The sequence below is a fragment of the Neomonachus schauinslandi genome, chromosome 7 (genome assembly GCF_002201575.2).
Source record: "Neomonachus schauinslandi chromosome 7, ASM220157v2, whole genome shotgun sequence".
NCBI classification, from domain to species: Eukaryota; Metazoa; Chordata; class Mammalia; order Carnivora; family Phocidae; genus Neomonachus; species Neomonachus schauinslandi.
This window is the reverse complement of record NC_058409.1, coordinates 73,623,649-73,651,027: the sequence shown is the minus strand read 5'-3', so window position 1 is coordinate 73,651,027 and position 27,379 is coordinate 73,623,649. Positions and strand designations below refer to the sequence as shown.

General features: G+C 44.3%; 1 protein-coding gene across 1 annotated transcript; it reads right to left on the bottom strand.

The window, feature by feature from the left end:
• Window positions 1–218: 218 nt before the first annotated feature.
• Window positions 219–26,133, bottom strand: RGMB (repulsive guidance molecule BMP co-receptor b). Its single transcript, XM_021697490.2, has 4 exons — window positions 26,069–26,133; window positions 24,922–25,187; window positions 18,962–19,470; window positions 219–3,615 (listed from the first exon to the last, which is right to left on the bottom strand). Exons 2-4 carry the CDS (start codon window positions 25,067–25,069, stop codon window positions 2,947–2,949), a joined length of 1,326 nt encoding a protein of 441 aa, XP_021553165.2. The 5' UTR covers window positions 25,070–25,187; window positions 26,069–26,133; the 3' UTR covers window positions 219–2,946.
• Window positions 26,134–27,379: the final 1,246 nt, after the last annotated feature.

Here is a 27,379-nt window from a genome sequence, read left to right as displayed (position 1 = left end):
AGCCACTGACTTATTTGAAATTGCTTTAAACTTAAAAATGAAAAACTACAAGAAAGATGTAGTTTAGAAAATAAGTGAGTTTATGGGCAGGTTGTACAATGTGGTGTTAGTAATCGCCAAGGATTTGGCACAAACACACCCTCGCTCGCTTTCTTCGGCTCCTGTCTTCTGCAGTTCTTCCAGCAGGTGTCACTATAATCACAGAACAAACATTCCACAGCATGGTATGTAACTTTATTTTTCTAGCATAATAATTTAAAGTATTTACACACCGCACACTCACTGTTTTACACAGATACTTATTCATATACCTATGAACCACATCTAAAGGTTTCTTTGCAAAGACTCGACACACTGGGAATTTCCAAGCATAACAAAGAGAAGAAAAGGACAAAAAAAAAATGTTCTGAGTCTTTTAAAGACAGCCATGTGGAGCATCTGTGAAAACCAGTGTTTTCCCCCAAGTTTAAAGCTCCCCCAGGAGACCTTTGAATAGCTACAGCCTATCCACATGTTGGTATAACCCGAAACTCTGTGGGCTAAGGAGGATTTAAAGAACCAAAATGTACAAGTAGTATTCTCTCTACAAGTCCTAGAAAAGAAACAGAAAAACCACCTGGTCCTTCTCTAGAGAAGCATCTGTATTTGACGGTTATCTGTGGGGACTGTAAATGTGGTACAGGGACACTGATTGTAAAGGGACAATAGCCAAATACACTGGTACACATACTAGTGATACAGAACGCTTTTAAGTGGCCTTCCCACCTCTATGATGCGGCCACACAGCCTAGTGTCTTTCCCCAACTATTAGTCGAGGTGGTGGTTTTGCTTTCGCTGAAAAGGACAAAGGTTCTATTAACCATATACACTCTAAAGCCAGATACTGTAGAAATTTCTACTGCTTTTACTTCACTTTTATACTGTTTACACAAGAATAGTGGTTATAAGTACTCTATTTTTCCTCCTTTGTTCTACTCAATTACATAACGAAGTTACTAGCTAACTCTAGCTTCTGAACCTGGCACATGGTTCCATAGGTGAACAAAAACAGCCTCAGTTCAGAGCCAATGGCAGGTAGGCTCCAGTCCAGTTTTTATAAAAGGTTAACCGGTTTAGGTTTCAATTCTCTGGTGTTGCATCTTTATCAATTAAGCAGCAGGATGCCTTTGTGATCTTCCCAGACTTGCCAAGATGATTCTGTCACACACCAGAAAACGAGAGGAGGGTTGCCACCTATAGACGAACCCACAACTCCATCCTGTGATCGGATGATGGCTCAGTTCACTAAGAAATAGAATTTCACAAAACGAAATCCTTTTTTCCTGCCAGTCGGGGCCTCTGGCAGTGAGCCTAATCAATGGGACTTGGCAAAAGGCAGAAATGACCTGGCCGTCTAAAACTGAGCACAGTCTGGATCCAAATTGCTGTGGTATTTAAAGTTCATTGACTTTTCCTTGCACTTAGGTGAGGTACAAATTGTATCCTTTCTCCTTGGTACCAAACATTTACATAGATACAAGAGAAATTTACCTACCCTAGAACTCACTTCCTCATGGTGCTTGCATTTTGTTGGTGGTGCTTTCCTTTTGCAAGGGGATGCCAACAGTGAAAGGGACGAGGCAAGGAGAGACTTTATAGAAATTTTACCACGTGACATGAGCAACTGACAAAATAATACTCCAGATGTTACAAGGGAGAGTGTCTGATGAGAGAGAGAGAGAGCGCCTGGGGAGCAACACTGCTTAGTGAGAATGTCTGGATTAACCAGCACCCAATTAGTCGCATACTGGGTCAGGCCAGGAAAGCGTTCCTGTCGAGGCCAGGAAAGCGTTCCTGTCGTCTAACACCCTGTTCATTCCATCATGCATACAGATACATCAGCGACTGTGAGGAATACCATGGTGTGGAGGGCAAGGAAGAGCAGCAAACTTTGTGACGGGAACTGGGCCTTGATATGAAGCAAGAATCCAACAAACCCTAATCTCTGGGATCATAAGGTGAGATTAAGGCGGGTTTACTGGGGGGTAGAGACAGGGAACAGTGTGTTTCTGAGTGCCAGCAGCCAAGGACCAGAAGGCTAAGAACTTGGGCTTGCACAATTAGAAGAGCAACGTGTGACAGTTTCAACAGGGACATGGGATGAGGGAAAGTCTGAGAGCTCCTCGGGTCTAGCAACACGCCTGGTATTTATCCGTGAAATTGCCACCTCTAGACCCTTCTGACCTATCGAAACAGCAGTTTTGTCTGGCTCAACCCCACATACGGTAAGTGCTCAGCTAAAACGATCCTAGTTTATAAAACCGTGGTAATAGTCTCCCTGCCCTCTGACAAAGTGACAGCTGTGGAGGAGGAGGGCGAGGGTGCCGTCGAGCTGCATTGTTTCACAAGAGCCCAAGCGCCTGTCGGCGGGGGAGCTCGCGGTCTGTCCACCTTGAGTGAGGGCAGGAGGCCGCTAAGGACAGCCCCTGGCTCATAGGAAGGACGCAGCTGCCCCCGGGGTGGCAGATCCGTAGCCAGGGGCCAAGGCAGGATCGAGCGGCCAGGAACAGCTCCACACACCGTCCCTGGTCCTCGTCGAAGGGAGCGCTGTGTCTGGTGTCTGGGTATATGTACTATACGTACTGACCAGGTACACACATAAATATTTAATATATAAAAAATAAAGTGCTTTCTAACAGGTCCCCAGGCAGGGACGTTATAAAATATTTCACAAAACGGCAAAACAAAATCAATACAATCAAAGAACACTACATCCAACATCCACGAAGACAGTCAAACACAATATGTACACTCTGGTGGGGGCCCCCGGACACACACCCTGTCATATACATGGTATATACATATATATATATATATATATACTCTCTTACTCAATATATTATGACAATATATATTTTAAAATTCTGTTATAGACAAGAAATAAAAAAAAAAGAACACAAGACGCCCCTACAAAAACACAATGAGGATCAAGCATGGGAGTCCGAGAGTGACAGCCCCGGGGCCGCCTCCGTGGGGCGCCCCCTGGCTGCCGCTGGGGAAAATGTGCCAGCGCTCGCGGCGCGGGTGCAGAGCCTCCACGTCCCCCAAGGCACTGTGCGCAGCGGCCGTGAAGTTGGTGTCCCCAGTGGTGAGCAGGTCGAAGACGCAGGACTGGAAATAGATATCCTTCACGGGCATCCTCTCGTGGCACTGAGCACTGGCAGTCTCCAGGGTGTAGCCCGGCCAGGCCGGTGCCAGAGACGTGCGAGGCGCGCTGGGCCCCAGGATGGCAGACACCTGGCCCTGCCCATCATCGATGCGCTCGCTCAGGGGGCAGCCGTTGACACACAGCTGCAGGTCCTGGCTTTCCTCGTAGGACATGGCCAGGGCCTCGGGCATGCGGATGGCGAGCGTCAGGTAGCGGCCCAGCTGCCGCACGAACACCGTGGTCCCGATGTAGCGGGCGTGCATCTCCACGGAGCGGCCACTCTCCCTCTCCACGATCAGCAGGCTCCTGGGGTCGCCAGCCCCGCCGCTGGTGCTGCCATCCACAAAGGCCGCCGGCAGGTCATCGGTCACAGCTTGGTACACTTTCTGCTCTGTACACTCCTGGTGAGCTTTGAAGATGATGGTTATCTGTGGGCAGGAACACATGCAAATTTAAGCAGGCGGGCAGGGACACAGCCGGTGCTCCCCTCCAGTCTGGAGCCCATCACTAACCGCAGCCCACGGGCTTGGCCTCACCAATGAAAAGTGTCCCTGTTAAGGAAAAAGAAAAAGTCCTCTAGGTTTAGAATAAAAATTTGCTGCAAATCTAGGGAATGTCCATCAAGAAACATTCTCTTTCCTAAAACAGAACTATGTATGCCGTTGGGGTACAGATAACTTTTACCGATAAGCTGGTGTCTTGTCTTCTTCCCCAGACAGATGAGTGGTGGTCAAGCTCCGAGAGAAAAAGACTCCAAGTCCTGTAGAAACGTTGGGGCGTAATTAATAATACACCCATCGGAACTTTGATTTCTAAGAAGATTCTTCACCTACAAACATTGCTTCACTCCCCGGCGTTTGTAAGAGAGTCGAGGAGGGGGCCATCCCACCCACAGCCACCAATCACATGCCTCAGCCAAGATTTCTCTAAGTCTCTTCATCAAATGTCTCACATGACTGGCTAATCCCTGCAACTGGGAAATCACTTGGCAAATACAGCTCCCAGGCACTGGCAGAGAATAAATACCCTCAACCTAGTTACAGCAAATGTTTTCCCCAAACAGCACCACGGCCCTTGAACTTCTCAAGTTTTTTTTTTTCCTCGAGCCAACTCTCAATTCTCCAAATTAAGCAGCAAAAACGGATACTACAGAAGCTTTCCTTGACTAAACCCATTTTCCTTCCTTATTTAGAACAATTAGAAGACACTGAACCTTCATCTCCAACATACTCCACATCCTCCGGTACGCGTGGTACAAGGGAAGAGGACTATGAAGACAGACGGGGCCTTCTGGGTCACACAAGGTGGGAAGAAAGACAACATTTTGAGATTGGTGTTACTGTCAGGAACTGAAGTGATGGCTTATTTTTCTTTCTTTCTTAAAGAAAAAAAAAATTATCAGTCAAGAAGGTAGGCAGGCCACTCTACAAACTTCCCTGGAAGTTTTCCTCCTACCTCCTGCAAGGGAACTGATCCAGACAATAGACCCTTGTTACAAAGGCCAGAAAATGCCCTGCCTGTCCCCTCCCCAGCCCTCTCTACAAGTCCTCACCACCACCCTCAAGTTTGTGTCTGTAGTTTTTTTTCCTCAACCGGGCCAGCATTTACTCACACTATTTAACTCCACATGTTCCCACTGGTGTTACTTGACTGGAATTTTCCAGCCATTTCATTTTACTTCAGCCAGTTTATAAAGCTAGATCTGAACCAGCTGCACGGGAGCAACTGGTTTAGTTCATATCCGTTGTTTGCAGCTTCAACTAAAAGCCAGACAATGTACCATGAAAATGCTGGGTTTTCGCCATTCCTAATTACCCTGACCCACAATTTCATTTCACTACCAGCCGTCTCACATTTCAACACCTTCTTAACAACCCAAAGGAGGTGGACCAGAGATGACTGCAGGAAATTTGTTGTGCATCCAACCATAGGACCTTCCAGAGTGGATTTTGAGCGAGATATCTAATGGGACTATAAAATAGATTTATTTGGTGGCTCTAAAGACAGTTTGACACGTGCTTTTTTTTAGGGCAAGCTAGGATCCCTTGGAGGTGAAAAGATTAATTCAAGTACATTCTGCACCTGAAAGACTTGAAAGCGAACACAGATGGCTCCAATAAGGGTGAGTAAGACTTCTCATACAATCGTCTTCCTTTTCAACTGGAGCATTCACACTCAAAGACTGTCTTTCTATCCTAACAAACCTCAAATTAAAATAAATTCACATTACTTGCAAGAATTAAGTACTTTTTTGTTCATCTTAGGAAAAAGAGACAACAGATGATTCCAAACAAGTTCCCAAACGGGCAAGCGAGGGTCGATATGAACACGAGTAGAATAGCTCCACGTGCCTTACCAAGCCTAGTGCTTTCATGAAGCACACCAGTTCCAACCCCGGAGTCATTCCAATGCCCCCTGCATTACTGTCCTCTGCCAGACCGTGCTGCTAAACTAACTCCCATCCCTCTAGAAGACCAAATAACACTCCCAGCTTGACTTTGGCAGCAGGGTCTACACCGACCCAAGATCCCAGTTTGCTTAACAGATTTTTGTCCAGCTTAACAGATTTTTGTCCAGCTTTCTAGGAGTCATTTTCTCTCTGAGACAGTGAAGCTGGCATTTCTTTTTGTCTCTCTTCTGGGTGAAAATTCTCACGCAGAGCAAATAAATGTACAGAATTAGCCCTTGCATCAAAATACTGAGGGTGAGGATGAATCAATCTCAAACCACAGAGAGGGGTTTCCTGAGTGGTCCTCTGTAGTTGGAGTATGTAGTGAAGAGGTATCTAGGGATACAATGTAGGTACGGAAAACACTAGGCAACAGTTGTACCTGACTTAACATTCTGTAATGTTAATTTCATTCCTCATACAATTACAACTCAAGCTCTTAAAAAAGGCATTCAGCCAGGTACGTCCAGAAATTCATTTTCAGAAAAACAGAATTTGTTCATTCTTAAGTCTTAAAAAAATCAAAACTTAGAATTTTTGGAAATTCTAAATGTTTTCTCTTTATGCTCTGATAGCAAAAGAGGATATTCAAAACTATATTCTAATGCTTTCAAACAGATAATTTAAAAACACCAGCCATGCTGTTTACTTTCCCCTTCTGTGAACTGATCCGTATGCTGTAATAACTCAATTTGGCACATCTATTCTAAGCCACACCATTTATTATTGATGGACGGCATTTCTGTGCATTTAAAACATCAATGCCTTTTGTTAAACCTTTCCCACCAAGTCCCTCTCAACCCCTACCTCAGACAAACTAGTTCTCCTCATTCATTTTTAATGTTTCACTCCCTGAGATATTTACCATCCACAAGGTCTATTCGGAAGACAGAGCAGCTACAAATCAATCTTTCTACATGTGATATAAGGATTTAAAGTTTGCTGTGAAAAATCAAAGTTTTTAGACGCACCTGCCTCTCCTTTCCACCATGCAAAGAAAATGCATTAAAAAAGAAAACGAGGTAGCCAAGGAAGGAAAACCAAGGCACTGCTTTGCCAAGAGACAGACACAGCTTCCCTAGGCTCGACAGCTTTGCAAAGTGCTGGGCATAGGTTTTCAAACAGCAGAATTCCCTGAAGGCTGTACGCTTAACTACTTGTGCTTCTTGTATTTTGGAAGAAACAATTATCAGGGTTTAGTCAGGCTATTTGGCGCTGCAGGTGCAGGACCTCCCCAGGGTCGATAGGAACCTGAGGAATCACCAGAATCCTCAAATTCCAGAACTGGACTCCCAGATCAAGGGACTCTTAGCTCTTGGATTAAAATGGGCCAACAAAAGCAAGCTAAAATAGTCACAGGAATTAGGCTGGAACAGAGAGAAACACAATTTTGATAAGTACCTGGTTAAAATTCTGCTTGTGGTAAAGGAAGCTAAAATTAATTCTATTTCATATAATTAGCTGACATGTCTACTGCATCAGATCCTCTGGGTGCAGTTATAGGTTGGAAAAAAAAAAACAGGCACCTCTGGGAGGCTGAGAGAATACTGCTCACAGACCCTTTTACTCTTACACAGGTCAGTGGCATCCAGCCTCTACAGTAAGTCCCAAAGTGTGAGCAAAAATCAACCACTCCAGTAAGGGTACATGCTTCAAAGGAAAAAATTCACATGCTCTATCGCTAGGTCTAGAACATCTCGTCTTTACTTCTGATGGTCAATTTTCTCTCATATCAGGAATAAAATAAAGATGTCTACTTTTGCCACAGCAATCAGACAAGAAAAAGGAATCATTCTAAATTGGTAACGAATAGGTACAACCCTCACTATTTGCAGATGACACTGATAAGACCTCACCAAAAACCCTATTAGAATAAATCAATCCACTAAAGTTACAGGATACAAAATTAATATACAGAGATCTGTTGCCTTTTTATACACTAAGAAGCTATTAAAGAGTAATTAAGAAAACCATCCCATTTATAATTGCACCAAAATGAATAAAATACCTAGGGATACCTTTAACCGACCAGGTGACACACCTCTACTCTGAAAACTATAAAACAATGACGAAAGAAATTTAAGACAAATAAATAAGTAGACGTACAAATATTGAAGATATACCATGCTCATGGCCTGGAAGAATACTGTTAAAATGTCCACACTACCCAAAGCAATCTACAAATTAAACGCAATCTCCATCAAAATACCAACAGCATTTTTCACAGAACTGCAACAAATAATCCTAAAGTTTGTATGAAATCACCAAAGACCCTGGATAGCTAAAGCAATCTTAAGAAGAACAAAGCTGAAGGCATCACGATCCCTGATTTCAAGCTATAGTACAAAGGTGAAGTAATCAAAACAGTACAGTAGTGGTACAAAAAGAGACACACAGATAAAGAGAACAGAAGAGACAGCCCGGAAAGAAACTCATGCTTATATGGTCCATTAATCTATGACAAAAGAGAACAAGAACATACAGTGGAGAAAAGAGTCTCTCCAATAAATGGTGTTGGGAAAAGTAGACCACTTTCTTACACCATAAATATAAAATCAAAATGGATTAAAGACCTAAATGTGAGACTGGAAACCATAAAACTCTTAGAAGAAAACGTAGGCAGGAATCTCTTGAATATTGGACTTAACATTTTTCTCCATATGTCTCCTCAGGCAAGGAAAACAAAAGCAAAAATAAACTACTGGGACTACATCAAACTAAAAAGGTTTTGTATAGTGAAGGAAACCAACAAACAAAAAGGCAATCTACTGAATGGGAGAAGATATTTGCAAATGATGTACCTGGTAATAGAATTATTTTAAAAATATATAAAAGACCCCAAAATAAATCCAATTTAAAATGGGCAGAGGAAAGTTTTTAAAAATACAGATTCAAAAGGGGTATGTGCACCCCGATGTTTACAGCAGCATTATCAACAACAGCCAAACTATAGAACTAGCCCAAGTGTCCACCGACCAATGAATGGATAAAGACGATGTGCTATGTATGTATACATTGGATTATTACTCAGCCAACAAAAAGAATGAAATCTTGCCATCTGCAGCAATGTGGATGGAGCTGGAATGTGTTATGCTAAGCAAAATCAGTCAGTCAGGGGAAGACAAATATCCTATGATTTCACTCATTCGTGGAATTTAAGAAAAACAGATGAACGTCTGGGAAGGGGGAGAAAAGAGAAGAGGCAAACCCTAAGAGACTCTTAACAATAGGGGACCTGAATGAGGGTTGAGGGAGGGAGGTGGGGGTGGGGGATGGGTTAAATGGGTGATGGGTATTAAGGGCACTTGTGATGAGCACTGGGTATTATATGTAAGTGATGAATCACTGAATTCTACTCCTTAAACCAGTATTACACTCTATGTTAACTAACTAGAATTTAAATAAGAATTGGAAAAAAAAAATGGGCAGAGGACCTGAATAGGCATTTTTCCAGAGAAGACCTACAGATGGCCAACAGACACGTGAAAAGATGTTCAATATCACTAATCATCTGGTAAATGCAAATGAAAACCACAATGAGAGATTACCTCACACCAGTCAGAATGGCTAGTATCAAAAAGACAAGAAATAACAAGTACTGGTGAGGATGTAGAGAAAAGGAAGCCCTGGTGCACTGCTGGTGGGAATGTGAACTGGTGCAGCCACTTTCCAGAGCCGCTGTGGAAAAGAGCATGGAAGTTCCTCAAAAAATTAAAAATAGAAATATCATACAACCCAGTAATTCCAGTGCTGAGTCTTTATCCAAAGAAAATAAAAATTAATTTGAAGAGATACATGCATCCCTACGTTTATTGCAGCATTATTTACAATCAACAAAATATGGAAGCAACCTAAGTGTCTATTGAAAGTAGAATGGATAAAGATGTGTATACACACACACACACACACACACACACACACACACACAAGGTGTTGCCATTTGCAAGAACATGGATGGATGTAGAAGGTGTTGGACTAAGTAAGTCAGAGAGAGAGATACCATATGATTTCACTTGTATGTGGAATCTAGACAAACAAACTCAAAATACAGAGGCCAAACTGGTGGCTGGGGGATGGGGGCCGGGGGGTGGGAGGATGGGGGAAGAGATAAAGGGGATTAAGAGGTACAAACTTCCAGTTATAAAGTAACTCCTGGAGATGAAAAGTACAACAAAGGGGATATAGTCAGTAAGACTGTAATAACATTGTATGGTTACAGATAGTGACTACACTTAACTGTGGTGAGCATTTTATAACATATGCAATTGTTGAATCACTATGTTGTACACCTGAAACTAATATAACACTGACAGAGGATACTTGAATTGAAAAACAAAACAAAACAAAACCATATTTATATATACAGTATTTAGGGCAAAGGCTGAGATGGTTACTAACTGAAGTATAATTTTACAATTACGACATAACCTATACATCAAGTATCCACCTACAGGAAGGCTGAACTTCAGACCTAGAAAAGTGTATTTTGTTAGACGCTAACAGAAAGATAGTACACGTATTAAAGGGAGGGCAGCAGATGAAAAATCTTACCCTAGACTCCTCTTAGGGCTGTAATGAGTGCTTAAGGGCCTGATACTTTCAAAAGAGGTCTCAAAATAGGTTTCTCTACCCTCAGAATCTCTTTGCACAGAGCTCTGTTCTAGGAGCACTTCCAGGATTCCAGAGAAATGGAATGGATCAGCTTTATTTAGTCTTCAGTGTTGCCCCAGGTAATACATGCAGGAACAAGGGCTGCCTTGGCTGCTGGAGGGCTTCTTGGCAACAGACACAGAAAGAAGAAACCAAAGCAGAGGCGAAGGACACCCACGGCTGAGGCTCCTAGGGTGGTCCAGAGGAGAAGCATGAAGCTCAGTGGCTGGAAAGAATATGCAAGAGTGAAAGGGAAGCAGGCCCCGGATGATACATGAAAGAGGCACAAAAATATCGACTTCCAAAGAGTAATTTCTGTAGACAGAAGACAAGAAAGGCTGGAAGTATAAATAGGCTCCGAGACAGTGAAACTTGCCAGCTTCCTTGTACAGACCAGAGCCATGCTTGCGCTGGGCATGCGGAGGAAAGGCCTCGAGTCCTCGAGTCTTAGCCACTCAGAGGACTCAACATGGAACATGTCTGTTTGCTCTGTTCAGACTTCGCATTATAAGGAGGCCAGCACGTGTAGGGACTCACGATGCTTCTAGATGGGAAGTTAGGTATGTGTGGACAGTATTACAGGCCTCAGCTGCCACTGGGCTTCTGACCAGAGGCCAGAAGTATTTTGAAAGGTGAGAGCCAGGGCTGGAGGCAGTAACCCTAGGGGCCGGAATCTGCCCCAACAGGTCTTGCCTTCAGGGATCCCCTGTGGGGGAGGGGGCAGGGCCACAGATCCTGAGGCCCTAGAGCAGGACCTCTGGCAAACAGCTCTAGGCCTTGGGTCAGCATAGCTGTTGCCCGAAGCAATGGGGATTAGGAAATCACAGCCTCCGGTCACTTTCAATCGCCTCTCAAAACTGAAAAAAGTAAAAGGGCTTGAAGGTCTTTACAGTACACTCACACCCTACCACTTCTAGGTTCAATTTCAAGTTCCCAGGGCTATTAAAAAAAAAAAAAGCCCATTCAGGAAAGAGGAGGTTAGAGGCAACAACCCTCTACTTCAAGCCAGTTAGCTGAAATGCTACAAAACAATATCCTCGGTCTTCATCGGCCTCAGGCAGCGAGAGAGGAAGAGAGCAGGGGCACACAAGCGCAGAGGGCAACGCATGGACGCACTCTCACACGCCTTTCGGTGTAGACATTAAACCCGGACCCCCTATATTTCAGGAGCCGATGCAGAGCAGGGGAGAATTTAGTGTTTAAATGTTGTCCTACCAATCTACCCACAGTACACAGACTGTTCTAACACTCAAACAACCCCACCAGAATTAGCCAAACATTCTTTTGGCTTCCACTCTTAAAATAACCAGCTAACATGGACACAAAGAACTCCTCTCGCCACAGACCCAGTTTCGCCGAAAGCTCTTCCTACAAGCAACAGTGCCGTGTTTTCACAGTTCAAGTCTGTACCTTAGATGCGTGTTGCTGTTCTTGTTAGTTATCACTGACAAGTTGAGCAGTTTAAAAAGTCCTTCCGTTACCCCACCCACGAGAACACAAAATTCAAAACAGTGGAAGAGCAAGTTCTACTGCAGTGCGAACAAATCTGGACAGAATGGGGAAGGTAGATTCTGCATTGTTCACTACTGTAGGTAACTTCCTGGGGCCACATGCCGCGCTGGCAGAAACTGTTTGGTTAGCATTAACTGAAGCCAACAGAAAAGTACCAACCATCCAATGTTTCCTTCTCGCCCCTTCCTCTCAGAATGTTAACTCAAAGAAAATTTAACAGGGCACAGACAGACACTGGGAAACGTGACAGTAAAAGAAGCTGTAACACTCAGCTGTGCATCAGACTTGGCCTGTGCCGCTCGGTTCAACCATGCAGGAGCCTGGCTCTGTTTTAAAGAACCCCCCCCCTGGCAGGCGCCGCGATGGAAACCTGCCTGGCTTGGGCAGGAGATGGGTTATGTTCATTTACAAATGCGGGATATTCTCAAAGTCTCCTCCTCCTTCTAAACCACAGCTGGGACAGAGGGAGTGGCACAGTGAAGGACGATTCAAAATACAGGACTTAGGAGATATGCGGATATAAACTTTACACAATTTTAGATGGTTTCTACTAACATCTTTAAGTCTCTTCATTCTAGAGAATTAAGATGGTACAAGACTCATTACCCAGGGTATTTAAATGCACACGGACAATACGATGACGTAGCCTGTACAGAAAGTACAGCATAGCGGCGTCTGGGTGGTTCAGCTGGTTAAGCATCTGCCTGAGGCTCGGCTCAGGTCACGGTCCCAGGGTCCTGGGATCGAGCTCCACGTTGGGCTCCTTGCTCAGTAGGGGGTCTGCTCTCTCTCTGCCCCCGCCCCTGCACCCCGCTCATGCACGCACGCTCACTGCCCCCCCCTCAAGTAAATAAAATCTTAAAAAAAAAAAAAGTACAGCATGAACAATAACCAAGGTAGGCCCATTTATCTTACAAAATGATCTTTCATGCTTCGGGATATACCATACAGGCAAATAATTTCTCCTCCATTTTCTGCCCGCCCCCCAATTACTTGGAAATCCTTTTACCTCCACAGAAAATTTGCTGAACCTGTATGAAACAAAGTTAGGTAGTTCCTGAGCCTAAAATCTTATACCCAATACAAACATGGAAATGGAAAAGGATAAAATAAGAACATTACCACCTAGATTTATAGCTGACTTCTGCTCTTCTAAAAACTATTCTTTACTGTTTCAATATTGTTTCTACAATAAGTAAATTCAGGGAGGAGAAGGTCATTGATGACATGCTTTCATGGTTTTTAAAAATGAGATAGGACCCAGAAAAATGAATTTAAGAATTGGAGACTCTGACAGTCAAATTCTAGAAAGCTTTTGGTATTAAAGACCAACAACCTTTTAAAAGTGGCAGCCAGGGTTCCAGACCCTGCTGGAAATAAGGAAATCTAGGTGTAAGCCAGGGTTCTAGACCCTATGGGAATAAGGAGATCCAGGTGTAAGTGAGGGGCCACCATGACTGTCGTAGGTGGAAAGGGAGACCATGCCAAATCCCAGGAGTAAAAACAGTGACCTGTGACAGCGACCAGGTGGAGAGATAATGCCCAGGGTACATCAGCCCATCTCTCTGGCCCCTTCTTGACCCCTGTGACAACTTGCTAAGTAGAAACACCCGAACCAGCTTACAAATGTTCTAGAAACACCTAGAACCAGCCTACCAATGTTCTAGAAAGAAACCTCGAATGGCTAGTTTTACACACAAGCCCCACAATGCTCCACCGACTGCTGCAGGTTTGTTATGTGCTTAGATTGAGACAGAGACTGAAATCACCTCTGCATCTCCCTCACCGCCCCCCCACCCCCAAAGGAGGCCATATGATGTGTGGCAGTGCTGCGTTAATCATACGTTTTTATCAGAGAAATGATTACACTGAGCAGGAAGCTACAACTGCAAACTTCTTCCCCATCTGTTCCCCAATATGCCTCAATCAGTATTTTTTTTGGTAAACATTTTTGCAAAAAATGAGGACCAAGACAAGGAACAATTATAAAGAGATGGCAAGAATTTCCTGCGTAACAGGTAATCCCAACAAAAGAAAGAGCAATTTTAGCCTTTAAAAGTTAGTTACAGGGGCGCCTGGGTGGCTCAGTTGATTAAGCGACTGCCTTCGGCTCAGGTCATGATCCTGGAGTCCCTGGATCGAGTCCTGCATCGGGCTCCCTGCTCGGCGGGGAGTCTGCTTTGCCCTCTGACCCTATCCCCTCTCATGTGTTCTCTCTCATTCTCTCTCTCTCAAATAAATAAATAAAGTCTTAAAAAAAAAAAAGTTAGTTACAATATATCCGCCAGAAAGTTTGTGATCTCTGGAAAGAAAGGGCTCTATATTCTCAAAGAAAATGTCACTGTCCCCTCCTAACAATGCAACATGCAAGAACAGTGTCCATATATTCAAAATACAATCCTGCCATCAAAGTACGAGGCATCTTCTTGAGTCGATAAAAATAAGAACGATCACCATTGTGTAGCTCAGATGATCTCCACAAAGATACTAAAAACATAATAGGGGACAAAAACTTGGCCACAAAGAAAATGCGCTAGGCCTGGGGTCCAAAAAGGGTGGTTTCTCCAACCTTGATCCAGAGATTGCTTAAAATGACAGTGAACAATCTTTGAAATGCAGGCACGTCAGGCTCTGCTTTTGTAACCAACAGAGAAAGGGTCCAGAACACTGGTTTACCTGCCCATATACTATATGGAATAACATCTACATGCAAAAGGGCATCAGAAGAGAGGAGAGGACCCAAGTCAGGTTCTAGGACCCCATAAGGGAGTACGATGTATCACGAGGAAACACCTTGGGTTACACAGTTTGAAGGAGACAGAAAGCAAGAATGAACCGAACAATCTAAAGTCTTCCTACATCTCTAGTATCATCAACCAGTCCAAGTTTTCAGGCATTTCCCAGAAAGTAGCTGGAATCTGGATTTTAGGGATAATTACGGACTTCAAAAAATAGATAACTGCTGGGCCTGCCCTCTTCCCATGCTTTGGAGAGGCGCTGGTGCTCCTGCCCATGGGATTACCAGGAGCTGGAAGCCCAGAGCCATAGCAGAGCGCACAAGGCACGTCAGAGCGCTCACCCACCTGGCCTGCAGTCACCTGGCTTGGGCAAGACAAACAACACACCTCTTTCCCAAATGCAAACACTTTAAGGTAAACCACCTTTTCTCACTGAAGGAGGAAGCATGGAAAATTCTGTAGCCGATCTATAAAGGAACCTGCTGTCAACCCCCATCTCCCCTCCTACTCATAATTTTGTTTTACTGAGATTGAAGGACAGGATGACAAAGCTGGAGTGATGGAAAAGGACATGATTACATTAAAACAAATAGAAAAATAAACCAAAGGTATCCAAAGTACTTGTAAAAAAAATAAGTTTAAAAAATATTCCCATTGTTTAGGTGTACAATAAATGCATTCCTGAAATTTTTTGGAAAAGGAATCACTTTAAATGTACCCGAGAGACTGGCAATCTTAATACAGGCTGCTAGGAATATATGAATATATCTGTAAAGTACAGAATCTTCCCAGAAAATTCACTCCAGAATCACTTTCTGTAATCATGGCATATAAGTCCACTTAAAGAGAAATACACAGATACACAGAGTGAAGTCAAGAGGAGATGAAGGGGCTGGCAAACAGAATGTGCAAGAGGTGGTACAGAAGATAATTATCTGCACAGGTGATCTAGCCTATTTACCTGAGGCCCAGGGGAGCTAGGTACACGTGTCCTCTTTGGAACCTAAATAGCTTCCTCCTCCCCTAAAAACAAAACCTGCTTCTCTTTCCTATTTAGCCAACTCTGCCAGTTCTAAGCTTGTCCCTCTCATCTCTCTTCTCCAGAGCCTGTAGGCCTGAAGCCGCTGCTCACAACCAAAGGTGGGGAAGATGGCCCAGAGCTGGTGTGGATCTCAGCCGAGGCATGGAGGTGTGCCAGAAAGCCCCGCAGCCCCTGGGGTGGAAATAAAAAGCTAGCCCTGGCCTCCCCTTTAGGAACACACCTACCTGGCGAAGTAGCAACCGCACAAGACTCCTCTGAAGAGAGGGAGCCAAACAGGCTGGTGGAGAGCCTAACAGCACGAGTGGCCTTGAGGAAGCATACCTGTATGCACTGTGACCAACTGGAAAACCACACTAAGTTCCCCAGGGAAGGGGGGACAGAAAGCAGACGGGCGGGAGCTAAGGCCACATTGCTGAGTGCTGCAGGTCTAGCCGCCCTGAACTCACTGCTTGCTATGTGGACAAAGGAAAAGGCTTAGCTGAGAAATGGCCCCTTGAATACAGACGACTTCACTTTCTTTCATTCCGTTTAGACTCCCCCCCCCCCCCCCAACACCTTTTGTCTTTTTGTGATGAGAGAAAGGTACTCAGGGGCAGCTAGGGATCACAAAGAGGACCTTGAAGAGGGCTCACTCAAGAAGCCACGTTCCCAGGACTGAGGAACTGTCTTAAGGACCTCACTGCTCCTGCCAACCAGGACCAGTGATTTAGTTCGGCGCTGAAGGTAGTGAAATGAATGAGTGCTCTCAGACAATTTTAGCAGCACAGTTGGCCAACCTCTACCACAGCACTGGTCAGCTTTTCAATCTAGTGACACTGAGCACATGGGTCATTAAAAATGCTTGGCCCCAAGGATGATACAGTATCTGCCGAGTGCAATGCTAAGTTACCAAGTAGCTGGTCTATGTATGTGTTTGAGGGCTCAGTCAAGCGGAGGCTCATACAAAAAAAACCTTCTCAAAGATTTTTTTAAAAAGTACTGCAGTACACTTAAAAATTCTAAGCAATGAAAAAACGATGGTAATAAAAATAAAAATGCTCTGAGGCAAAAGTACATATTAAATAAGTTCCCAAAAAATCTGATTTTTTTTTTTTTTTTTTGTAAGGTTTCATTTTGGCCCTGGGTAGGTAAAAGGAAATTACACTGCAAAATTTTAGGCCTTTAGTTATGTTTCACCAGCATAGGTCATACCAGCACTGAGATAAGTCTTCAGCAGTAACCTTCCAGATGCTTTTGGCAGCTTTGGAGAGAGTTGCAAAAAAAAAAAAAAAAAGGACAAAAACCTCACAACTACCAGAGGTCATGAAGCCACAGAGTCATCTGCTCCTGAACAGCGTGGTCACCAGATGTGGGAACTACTTTCCAACAGTGCACTTCAAGACCGAGTATTCTCACTGTCTGCTGGAATTTAAGTCAGAGGACAACTTGCCTCCCATATCCGTTTTGCAAAGGGTGAAACTTTTGATCCTTATCAAACTTGTAGGGGAGGGGCGGAAACAAAGCTGCACTTCTTACTCATTTGCTAAAAACGATGAATGATGATAGACCTGATCACAACCCAGATGGACTGACCTAAAGTATTTCAGTGTCAATTGTTCCATTCATATAATATCTATACTCAAAAGGTAACTGGTGGTCCCCAAATAATTCCACCATGATCAGTAAAAAGTACAGAATTTTGAAAAGCTGATTAACAAGCAGAAGTGACACGTGACTGGATGGAAGGCATGGAAAATTAAATTTGGGGCTTGTGAAAAGAACCAATATTTTCCCATGCACAAAGCACCTGCTAATCTCCAGAGTACTGCTGACAGCCATCCAAGCCCTCAGTTATCTACACCGTCAATTATGACTTTCTCCATTCCCAATGGAACTGCCTTCTTGAATTTTCAGTCTCACGTTTTCCCGAAGACTATTCCCAGGTTTTATGCCCTAGGACGTTGCAGTAATGACGGATTTTTGGCCATCGTTTGTCTTGTAACTTCATAATTGTGTAACTTTCTACCATAACTTACAGCCAACACATATTTTAATATACAGATAGGAAAAATTATTTAAATACTTATAAAAACCAGAGGAGGGAAGGTTTATTTGAGATGTAGGATTTGGAAAGGCAAGCCTGGGCTTTTATTGGGAGTTGAAGTGTAAACATTTTTGAGTTCCCCTAAGATGTCTGGACTAATGTAACAGACTTCTTTGTTCAGAGCAATGACTTCTAATCTTAGATTTGTGACACCCCTGGGTGTCTCCAGATATCTCCGGAGGCGCTGTAAAATTACCTCCTCAAAATGCCAAGTAAAATAATTTAAATTCACTTAAAAAATAGGCCATACATGTTTGGAAGCAAGGGAGGGTGTCTTGGAATCAAAAGAACATCATAAATATTACAAAAGTTTGATCCTTTTCAATTACATTTTAGTCTAAAGCACCTGATGAATAAAGGAAATGGAGCAAGATGAGACAATCTGTGTGATTTTTGTGATTAGGGGAGACTGGGAAAGAGCTAGTTACTTGGGACAGTCTTTTTTCTGACCTCTACATTTACTTACTAATGCCTGAATTAGGACTCACTGGCAAATGGGAACCTCGTTCCTAGCCCTTCACCTACTTGCACTGACATCAGTGCCTTAAAGTTGGTTTAAGTGATCTCTATTAAGTATGTGTTTCTTTAAAACAACAAACAAACAAGAACACAGACAGGCGGGCAGCTAGGCAGGGTAAGCTTAACTTAATTTTGTCAGTTTTCCCCTCAGCGTCTTCATTCAGTTGTTATCCTGAGATTACATACATCACTGCTCTACAATATCCAATTCTAAAATGGCTTAGTCACAACAAGGTTAAGAACGAAAACACAATTGTGGGTTTGCAACTAGGAAGCTGGCTTACAGCCATTATATTTTACTACAGTTTCCAAATTTCCAATAAATTACGTTTCCTGATGGGCTGTTGCCCCAGGTTTCAGAACTTTCTTTACTCCGAACACTCACTTGAGTTATCCAAAAAATCGGAGTATCTATTTAGAAATCAAGGTGACAAGTCACCCTCAAAAAAGACATCAGAGATTAAAAAAAAGTATACATAAGTATACATTTTTCCATTAAACGGGCCTGTCTTTTCATAAAACCTCAGCTTGTGTTTTAATTTTTCATATCACTGCTTAAACTTAGACCTACATTTTACATAAGCCCTAGGATTCCAGTGAGAAATTCTTTACTAAATAATTTTCATTTACTCCTCCATTCACCCTGTTAATTGCTTGTCAAGAACAAGAAAAAGTTCCTTTTAAACTAGGTCTTTTGTATCATACTTCAGAAATCATCTGAAGAAAAAAATTGCCTGCAGAATCCAACAGTTCTCAGTCAGAAGGAAAAAAGTGTACTTGCCTTATTTGTAGCGGTAGCACTGGATCCAGGGACCACAGGCACATTCGTCACTTGAACCGAAAGATAGTTATTATCTATGAGCGGCCAGGCTCCTTCCACTTTGCACGTCTGAAAGTGATCCTTGAAAGTTCTGAGGTGAGGATCTCCGAACAAGCCACAAAAAAGGTAACTGGGAGGGTTCAGATCCCCGCCCCTGTGTTCTCTGGCTCCTGCGTGGCTGTGATAGTTACAAGGGTCGTGGGTCACTTCAGGGTTGGTCGAGGATGTGGGTCCATCCTTAGAACAGTTCCTCTGGCTCATGAGGTCACTGATCCCCAACACAGCAGAATGGTACACCAGGTTCCCGCGGCAGGCTTTCGAAGTCCGCTGAGTGCAGCCAGCATAAGCGCGCAGGGCCTTGCAAAACTCCGAGTCAAAGCCGTCGACGGCAGAGTTCAGGTGTGAAGTCAGAGACACAAAGTCCGTGGTGCACTTCTGGATTCGACACTGGGCCGGCTGCTGGCAGTCACCTGTGAGCAAGAAGAGAAGACCCAACGTTTTCTGAATGCTCCGTAACTGCCTGAGCCACCATGAGAAAAGGACATTCCCCTTTGGGAACTGTTTGTTTGATTTCACATCCTCGATTTTCAGAAGGCTTTCAGAAATAGGGTTGCATTGGGCACCTGGGTGGCTCAGATGGTTAAGCGTCTGCCTTCGGCTCAGGTCATGATCCCAGGGTCCTGGGATCGAGTCCCGCATCGGGCTCCCTGCTAGGTGGGGAGCCTGCTTCTCCCTCTGCCTCTCTCTCTCTGTCTCTAATGAATAAATAAATAAAATCTTTAAAAAAAAAAAAAAAAGAAATAGGGTTGCATTGTGCTTCTGTGTCTCTCACAAATTAAGCCACTGGGAGAAAAACTGCCCGCAATTAGTTACCTTAAAACTTGAAATCATGAAAATCATGAGCCGCTGTGAGTGCACATGAGTCTAGCCCAGTATTCTTATGTTAAAATTACCAGGGAATGGCTAAATGGAGTATCTTATCAACTTTGCTATTGTTTAGATTCTGAGAAAGATTCCTTTGCTCCGACTCCAAGGCCAAGCCAAAGATGGGAACTTTGTTTTGATTTTGAAAAGGGCGTTAAGTCATTTGCTTTGGAAAGCATGGGGTCGGTGCAGAAAACCGCGATTAAGGTTCCACACCTTAGGTAGGGACCCCTAAATTACAGCATGGTTAGCTAAAACACCTTTACCTGATTCTGGTACAGCTACAGGATAATAAAAAATCCAGGTGCTAAGTTATTCTGCATTTCTTTAGGGGTGTTTATTAACTGTATATAAATTGACAATCTCCTGGATGCTACAAAATGTAACTGTTCTCTTAAAAAAATAAAGTGACTCATTTATTTGATCAAGCTGTGTATTTACTTCTCCCTTAATATCCACTACCACTGGATCCCAGATCCCAAGCAGCCCATCAGGAAAGGTACAATGAATCAAAAAAGGACCCCAAATTGAAATCATGCTACACGGACAGAGGATTCCATCGACTGTTTTATCAGAAAGAGAACCGGGGAACTACAGCACACAGAATTCTTAGAGTATATACAAATGACTTTGTTCCTTAAGTCGACAGTTCAGATACACCTAATGATTTAAGCAAAGCTAAAATGAAAAAACAAAAAACAAAAAACAACTATTACTGCCTCACTTTTTAAAGTCAATTTTCAAATGATGTTTTGCCACTAGCTTCTCATATAAAAAAATTAAGGGGTGCCTGGGTGGCTCAGTTGGTTGAGCACCCAACTCTTGATTTGGGCTCAGGTCATGGTCTCATCATCTTGGGATTGAGCCTCATGCTGGGCTCAGTGTGGAGTCTGCTAGTCCCTCTTCCTCTGCTCCTCCTGCACAACCCCCGCCCCCCCCCGCTGGCCCCCGCATGTGCAGTCTCTCTCTCAAATAAAAAAATAAATAAAGTCTTTTTTTTTAATTAAAAACCTCTCAAAGCATAAAAAGATGCAAGAATGGCCAATACTAGGTCAGCTGTGTGTGCCAATCAGTTTTATATTCTGGTCCATAAAGTGGGAATGCTGGAATTACTGGAAAAGAAAATACTTTTCCTAATCATCCACCTCAGGTTTTATAGAAACTTACTTTAACACATACTTTGTGTTATTTAAACATTCTTTTTAGGTCTCTACACTGGAGAACGTTTCAAAACTTTCAAGTCTTAGATTCCTCAGCTGAGAAATGAGGTTGTTTCTGTGATCTTTTCCAGGCATAAAAGATTTTATAATTCCTATTCTAGGTGAGGGGGGAAAAAAATCAGAGTATTATTAAATACATAATTATTTTAAGATGTGGACATAAACTTCAGAATAATATCAAGATTTAGGACTTCATCTGAAGAAGACTTAAAACTTTAGAAAAATACTTTAATCTTTTCAGTATTAAAATGCTTTTAAACCTTAATGGAATAACCCATAATCTCTGTTTCTGGCTTGAGTTCAGCAGAAAAGACCGGAGGATGACAACCTCTCAAGCCACCTCCCCCACTATTTTTACATTTCAAAGACCAAGAAGAGAAAAATGTAGTCTAGATTGGGTACTCTGACCTGGGGGGAGGAATACACACACACACACTCTCAACATTTTGGGGCTATGGACTTAGAGCTATCACTAAATCACACTTAAAAAAAAAAATAATCACAAAAACACCTTCGTGTGTTTGGCCTACCTCACGTTGGCTCATTCTAGAGTTGACAAAAGCAGCTCCTATATTTACAGAATTCCTCTCTCCAAATTAGATCAAGTCATTTTCGACTGTTTCACTCAAAAAACCAAAAGCCAACCAACAACCTCAAAGGCATTAAAGCCATTTTACAGATGGGAAAAATCAAGACAAAGGGCTACTAAAGGCCTTGTTGTGGCTGGATCATAAACAGCTAGAACGAAGCCCAGGATAAAGTGCCTTTCTTCAAATCTCCTTTTCCTTCCTCAGCTCAAATCTCTAAATTCCTGATTCTCACAATAGCTGATAGCTTAAAAGAAGACTTAACTATTGTATCAATTATTTTCTTTTTAAATGAAATTCACAGCAAGCAGAAAGCAAGGAAATGAAAACTGGGCCAAGATCAGTCAGTAATGAACAGCTCCTAGACTACGAATAAATGACAGCACAAGAACTTTCCGCTGAACCTGCAATGCCTATTTGTTCTTTTTATGGTCTATAAAATCTATCCGAGCATACATTTACTTATAATTATTTTAAATAGTCATAAAATATCCAAAGTAAGAAGAGCATGAGATGCAGAAGAGAATCAGAATATAGATTCCCATCTCCTTTTTCCTTGTCCTCCCCCGCCCTTTTTCCTAGCAGGCAGGTGCTGATTCTTTTGATAAATGTCACATCAAAAAGAACTCCTTGGGTTCTTTTGTGTGGGATGAGGTTTCTAACAGCCTTTTCAAAGAGAGACGATGGGAAAAGAGGAGGGCTAACTAGAGAGTGCATCTGGGTCAGCAGTTTCAGCCCCATCACAGGCTCCTGTATAATGACTAATTTGCAGCATACAGAATACACCCAGAAATATCCAGGCTTCATGAATTTATAATGCCAGTGCACACTTTGCCTGTTACAGGCGGTAAAGTAAGCTTCCTGTCAAGATGCCAAGACAATGCAGAGCAGAAACAATCTCAAGGATGTAGCCAACAAAGCCATGAAGAGTATGAGTAAGCAAGTAACTCCCATATTCCATCTCCATTCAGGAATTGTACAGGTTTGCTTGGCGGGGGGGAGGGGGGGCGAGGGGGAGTATGAAAGGACTTTTTTCATTTCCTAGGGCAGAAAACAAAATCTGCAGTTACAGATGTCTCCATTTTTCAAGTCAGATGATCCACGATTGGTGTGATAGTGTTTTCATTCCAGTTAATGAAAGTGCTAAAGGATTTGTGGGTCTACAGCCTTCGTTAATGATTCAAAGACCTCACCATTCAAGACCATTTCCTTGATGCCAGGACTGCATGTGTGAATTTGCAGCACAATCACCAGTTTATAATAAAAGAAATAAGATATGCTGAAGCTGAATTAAGTGAAATGCAGGGCCATATGGGGTGCTGAGGCAAATTATATGGATCCAGGCATAAAACATATGGTAGCCCATCTGCAAAGAGCACCACGCTAGGCTCTGAGGACAAACAATCCTTGCATTTCAATAGCAACACTCTTCAAAGAAATCTTTCAAAAGGAGCCCTTTTTTTCTGTAACCAAATTAATCATTCCACCCCAACAAGCTGTTCACAGATACCACTCACCATGGAAACTCTAGGTAGAATCCAATGGTGACTTTAGTGAAGACACAGGAAGATATGGAGAAGAGTTTCACATCCCAAGTTCTTGAAATAAGGCACCTTACATTAAACATTAAAACAACTTTTTCATAACTGGCCAGAAAAGAAATCTTCAAGGACCACATTCCAATCTTGTCTTAGTACCCTCTGACAACGAAGGGAAACAATATCCAAGCAGTCATGAGTGGCACACAGTCCTACCTAATACTTCAATTTCCCTTTCAAGAAACATACACTTTGACATTATGAAGACAAATTCTTCACACAAAACACTCCTGAATGTATCTTTTGACACATCATTAAAAATTTCCATGTGACCATAAGCAGGTTACCATTACTTTCTAAGATTCTAAAGTCACTCATTTAAAGCCTTAATCACTGTAAAACTTAATGTTACACCCTGTTTCCCCAAGTGTTAAAACGCAGCTGTTCCATCACAATGCAAAGTTACGAAAAGTAAATTAAGTCTCCTCAAATGCCACATTTTTTCCCCATTACTTAAAAACCTCCCACATTTTTAGCAAGGCTGGTATGACTTAATAAATAAATACTACTCCACACAGGAGGGTGGCATTACAGTTCAGGATTCTCCAGATCAGAGAGCGTTGAGACTGCTGTCATAAAATACAGGAAAAAAAGGTCTCTAAGAAAAATTTATCTAATGCTCTAGCTGTTCTCAAATAAGAGTTTATCTTTCAATCTGGCATTAAATAAATTCTTTAGGCAAACTCCTAGACGTGGTACTTACTTAGAAAGACCGTCCTAGAAATTCCCCCTCCCCGCGCTTTGAGATGCAACTGACATAGATCATTGTATTAATGCAACTTATTTCACAAGAAAAATAAGTATCACCTGCTAGAAGGCTCATCTGCAGGCCTACTTCGCTAAGAACAGATAACTCACTCCTGCTTCCATAGAGGAAGCGCCGGCCTCCGGAAAGCCTTGTGAGATGTCAACCCCTCCTGGAACCCGCAAACACGCGGCGAGCCACAAAGCACCGGTTTCAAGCTGAATTAAAAGCAGCTTTCGCAAATACGAAAGAAATCCCTGTTTAGAGACGTTTAAGTTACTTCGAGATTAACCCCCAGGTTTTCAAATTCCGGTGAAAATCTTTACATCTGGGGCGATTTCTTCCCCTCATCGCCACCCCAACTCTAGAGAAGCAGCACAAGGCTCCTTGTCTCCCCTCGAAGGGGGCAGCGGCGGCGGAAACCTGATCCCAGCCTGACTTTCAGAAAACACCAATGCAGTGAGCAATAAAGCACCCGGAACATTTGTCTCGGGGGCGCAGGCCCCGTCGCCCCCGCCCTCTAAATCTTTGATAAGCGGCTGCCGGGAAGGAGATTTATCAACGGTCCCAGCCGAAGGCGGGGAAACTGGAGTGGGGCGGAGGAAGGAGAAAGAGGGAGGGGAAGAGGCCGCTCCACTGCGCCGTGGGCGCTCCGCACCACCCGCGGGTGTGTTCTGCCGCTGCGCCGCGAGCCCGGCAAAGGTGCAGGTCTGGAGCCCGTGAGGCCTCTCCTGTCTCACCACGCCACGCCGCCCTGCTGCCCCAGCGTGTGCCTTCGGGACCGGGGGTGTTTGGGAACAAAGCACTCGGCCCTGGGGCTGGCTCCCCTCGCGCGCGCGCCTCATACCTGCGTGGAGCAGCCCGAGGCTGAGCAGCAGCAGCAGCAGCAACGCCAGGGGCGGCGGGCAGAGCTGGGGGCGGCGGCGCTGCTCAGCCCCGGCGGCAGCAGCGGAGGCGGCGGCAGCGGCGCAGGAAGGTGCTGCTCTCAAGCCCATGCCCGTCCATGCAGGTCTCGTGGGCTCCGGCGAGGGCGGCGGCGCGGGCGCCGTGTCGGGTTCGTGGCTGTGGCTGCGGCATGGACCGTGGGACGCACCTCGCTTCCTCTTCTTCCTCCTTCAGGCCCGCGTCGGATACGGGCCGCCGCCACCGCCGCAGCGAAAAGCGCGCCGCGGGCGGAGCGAGGCGGCGGCGGCGGCGGCAAAGGGGCGCAGCGGCATCGCGGCGGCCGGAGGCGGCGGGCGGGGCAGAGCGGGCGGGAGAGAAGACACAAAGACGGTGAGCTTAGTGCCGAGCCTGGCCCCAAAAGCGCGGGCGCCCCGGTCCCAGCCAGCGTGGGCTCAGCGGGCGTGGACCCACTGGAGGCGCGCCCAGCCCTAGCAAGCAGCCGCCGGCAGCCCGGATATCTCTGTGCCGCAGCCCCGCGGTCAATCAATCTCAGCCCCGCACTGCCGCTCCGCCCTCCCTGCGTGCGCCAATCCACGTCGTCCCCACCCACGGCCGAACCCCTCCCTCCCACCCCATTGGCCGTAAACGCGGGTCCTCTGGGCCCAGCCCGCCACTCGCAGGCCCAAAGCGCCCGCCCCCGGCACCTCCTCCCGCCCTCGGCACCTCCTCCCGCCCTCGGCTTGCTCATTGTAATTCGAGTTCCGCGTCCGCCGGCTGCGAGTCCTGTCCGCGGTGCCCAGGCCCAGCCTCCCTCCTGCTCCCTCCTGCTCCCTCCTCTTCTCTCCCCTCACCCCTTTCCGCGATCTGTTTCCTTGTGCCCTACAGAAACTGGTGACGGCAACTCTCTTTTGCCGGCGTTACAAAAGAACCGGCTTTTTTCTCTTTACTTAATGTTGATTGGGTTCAACTTCCCCCTAAGGTTTTTTGGTGTGTGTGTGTGTGTGTTAAATCACCCCCACTCTGTTCCTCCCGCGTGTGTGTTTTAAATCACCCCCACTCTGTCCCTCCCGCTCCAGCTCCGGCTCCTGAGAGGAAGTGGGCGCTTTTACCGAACGCCGTGCGGCAGGTCCCTTCGCAGCCAATCACATCTGCGGAACCGCGTTCCGAGCCTTTTCCGGACGTTTGGTAAAGCTAGCACCCAGCGGCGTTGGAAGTCCGAATGTGACCTGCGGTCCGGAACAGATCCGATGGGCTGGGAAGGTACCCACCAGCTCCCGGCGGAATTCGCTGGCAGCTGTTAGAGGCTCTGGCATTATTGTTCCTCTGACATTTCCCTTCCTGAAAGGAGCGGGGAGGAGTCTGAGAGTGGGCGAACTTCAACGTGTTCGGTTACAATGTAATTAGATTAATGGGGATAGTGAGTTTTTAAAGCAGTGTAGAGTAATTATGCCATCATTTCTTGTTGCTCGGTGGCTTTTCCACAAATTTTCGTAGTCTATTAGTATATTAATTCAATGGCAGGTCACTTTCTACTTTTGTCACTTGGATGGATCCAAAGATGAGGGGAAAAAACCCAATTGTGTGCCAGAAAAGAGGTTGCCAGGTGTTGTTATAGGAAAGCATGCTGTGAGGTTGATGATAGGTTCCAATTTGTTATCAGTAGGTGTGAAGTGGTATCTAATCTCAAGAATGGCTTCAAAGGCTAGGAGCTACTTTGACTACTCTTGCCTTTGCCATTCCTCCAAGGGGCTCAGGGCTGCCTTTTTAAATTCACTTATAGCCAAATTGCAGTTTGCAGCTGTACCCGTTCACTACTCATAATCTCTAATTAGTAATTTCGTATCAACCGCGGACACGTTAATACTCCACACGTTACAATGTGCTAATCAATGGACCAGGATAATTGAGGGCAAACCTTCGATCACTCCAGCTTACTCATTAGACACATTATGAACTGTACAAACCACTAGGTCCCTAATGAAGGATGCCTATCTATTTTTACTGTAACTTTTCATTACTCATCTATTACATACTATGATGACTCAAGTGGTAAACACACCTTTCCCTGCCCAAGATATAATCCAAACCTTGTGTATATCCATAATATGCTTAATAATAGCTTCAGAGTTGCCTGGAGAAAGGACTTTTTGCAGGCGGAGTTATCTGATACGATTTTTAGATAGTATTGTGGAGTAAATACTATGAGACCAAAAATTTACTCTCTTGAAATGGCTACATAAATCAATGAACTAAAGTTAGTGAAATACTGGTAAACATCTTTTAAAAGTAACCAACTCTGAGTCAAAGTATTTTGCTAACAAAGACTAACAGTAAGATGTTTTTCCTTAACCCAAGATTTAATTCGACCCCTATGAAAGAAGCATGCCACTTTATTGATCATACTTCAAACACATAACCAA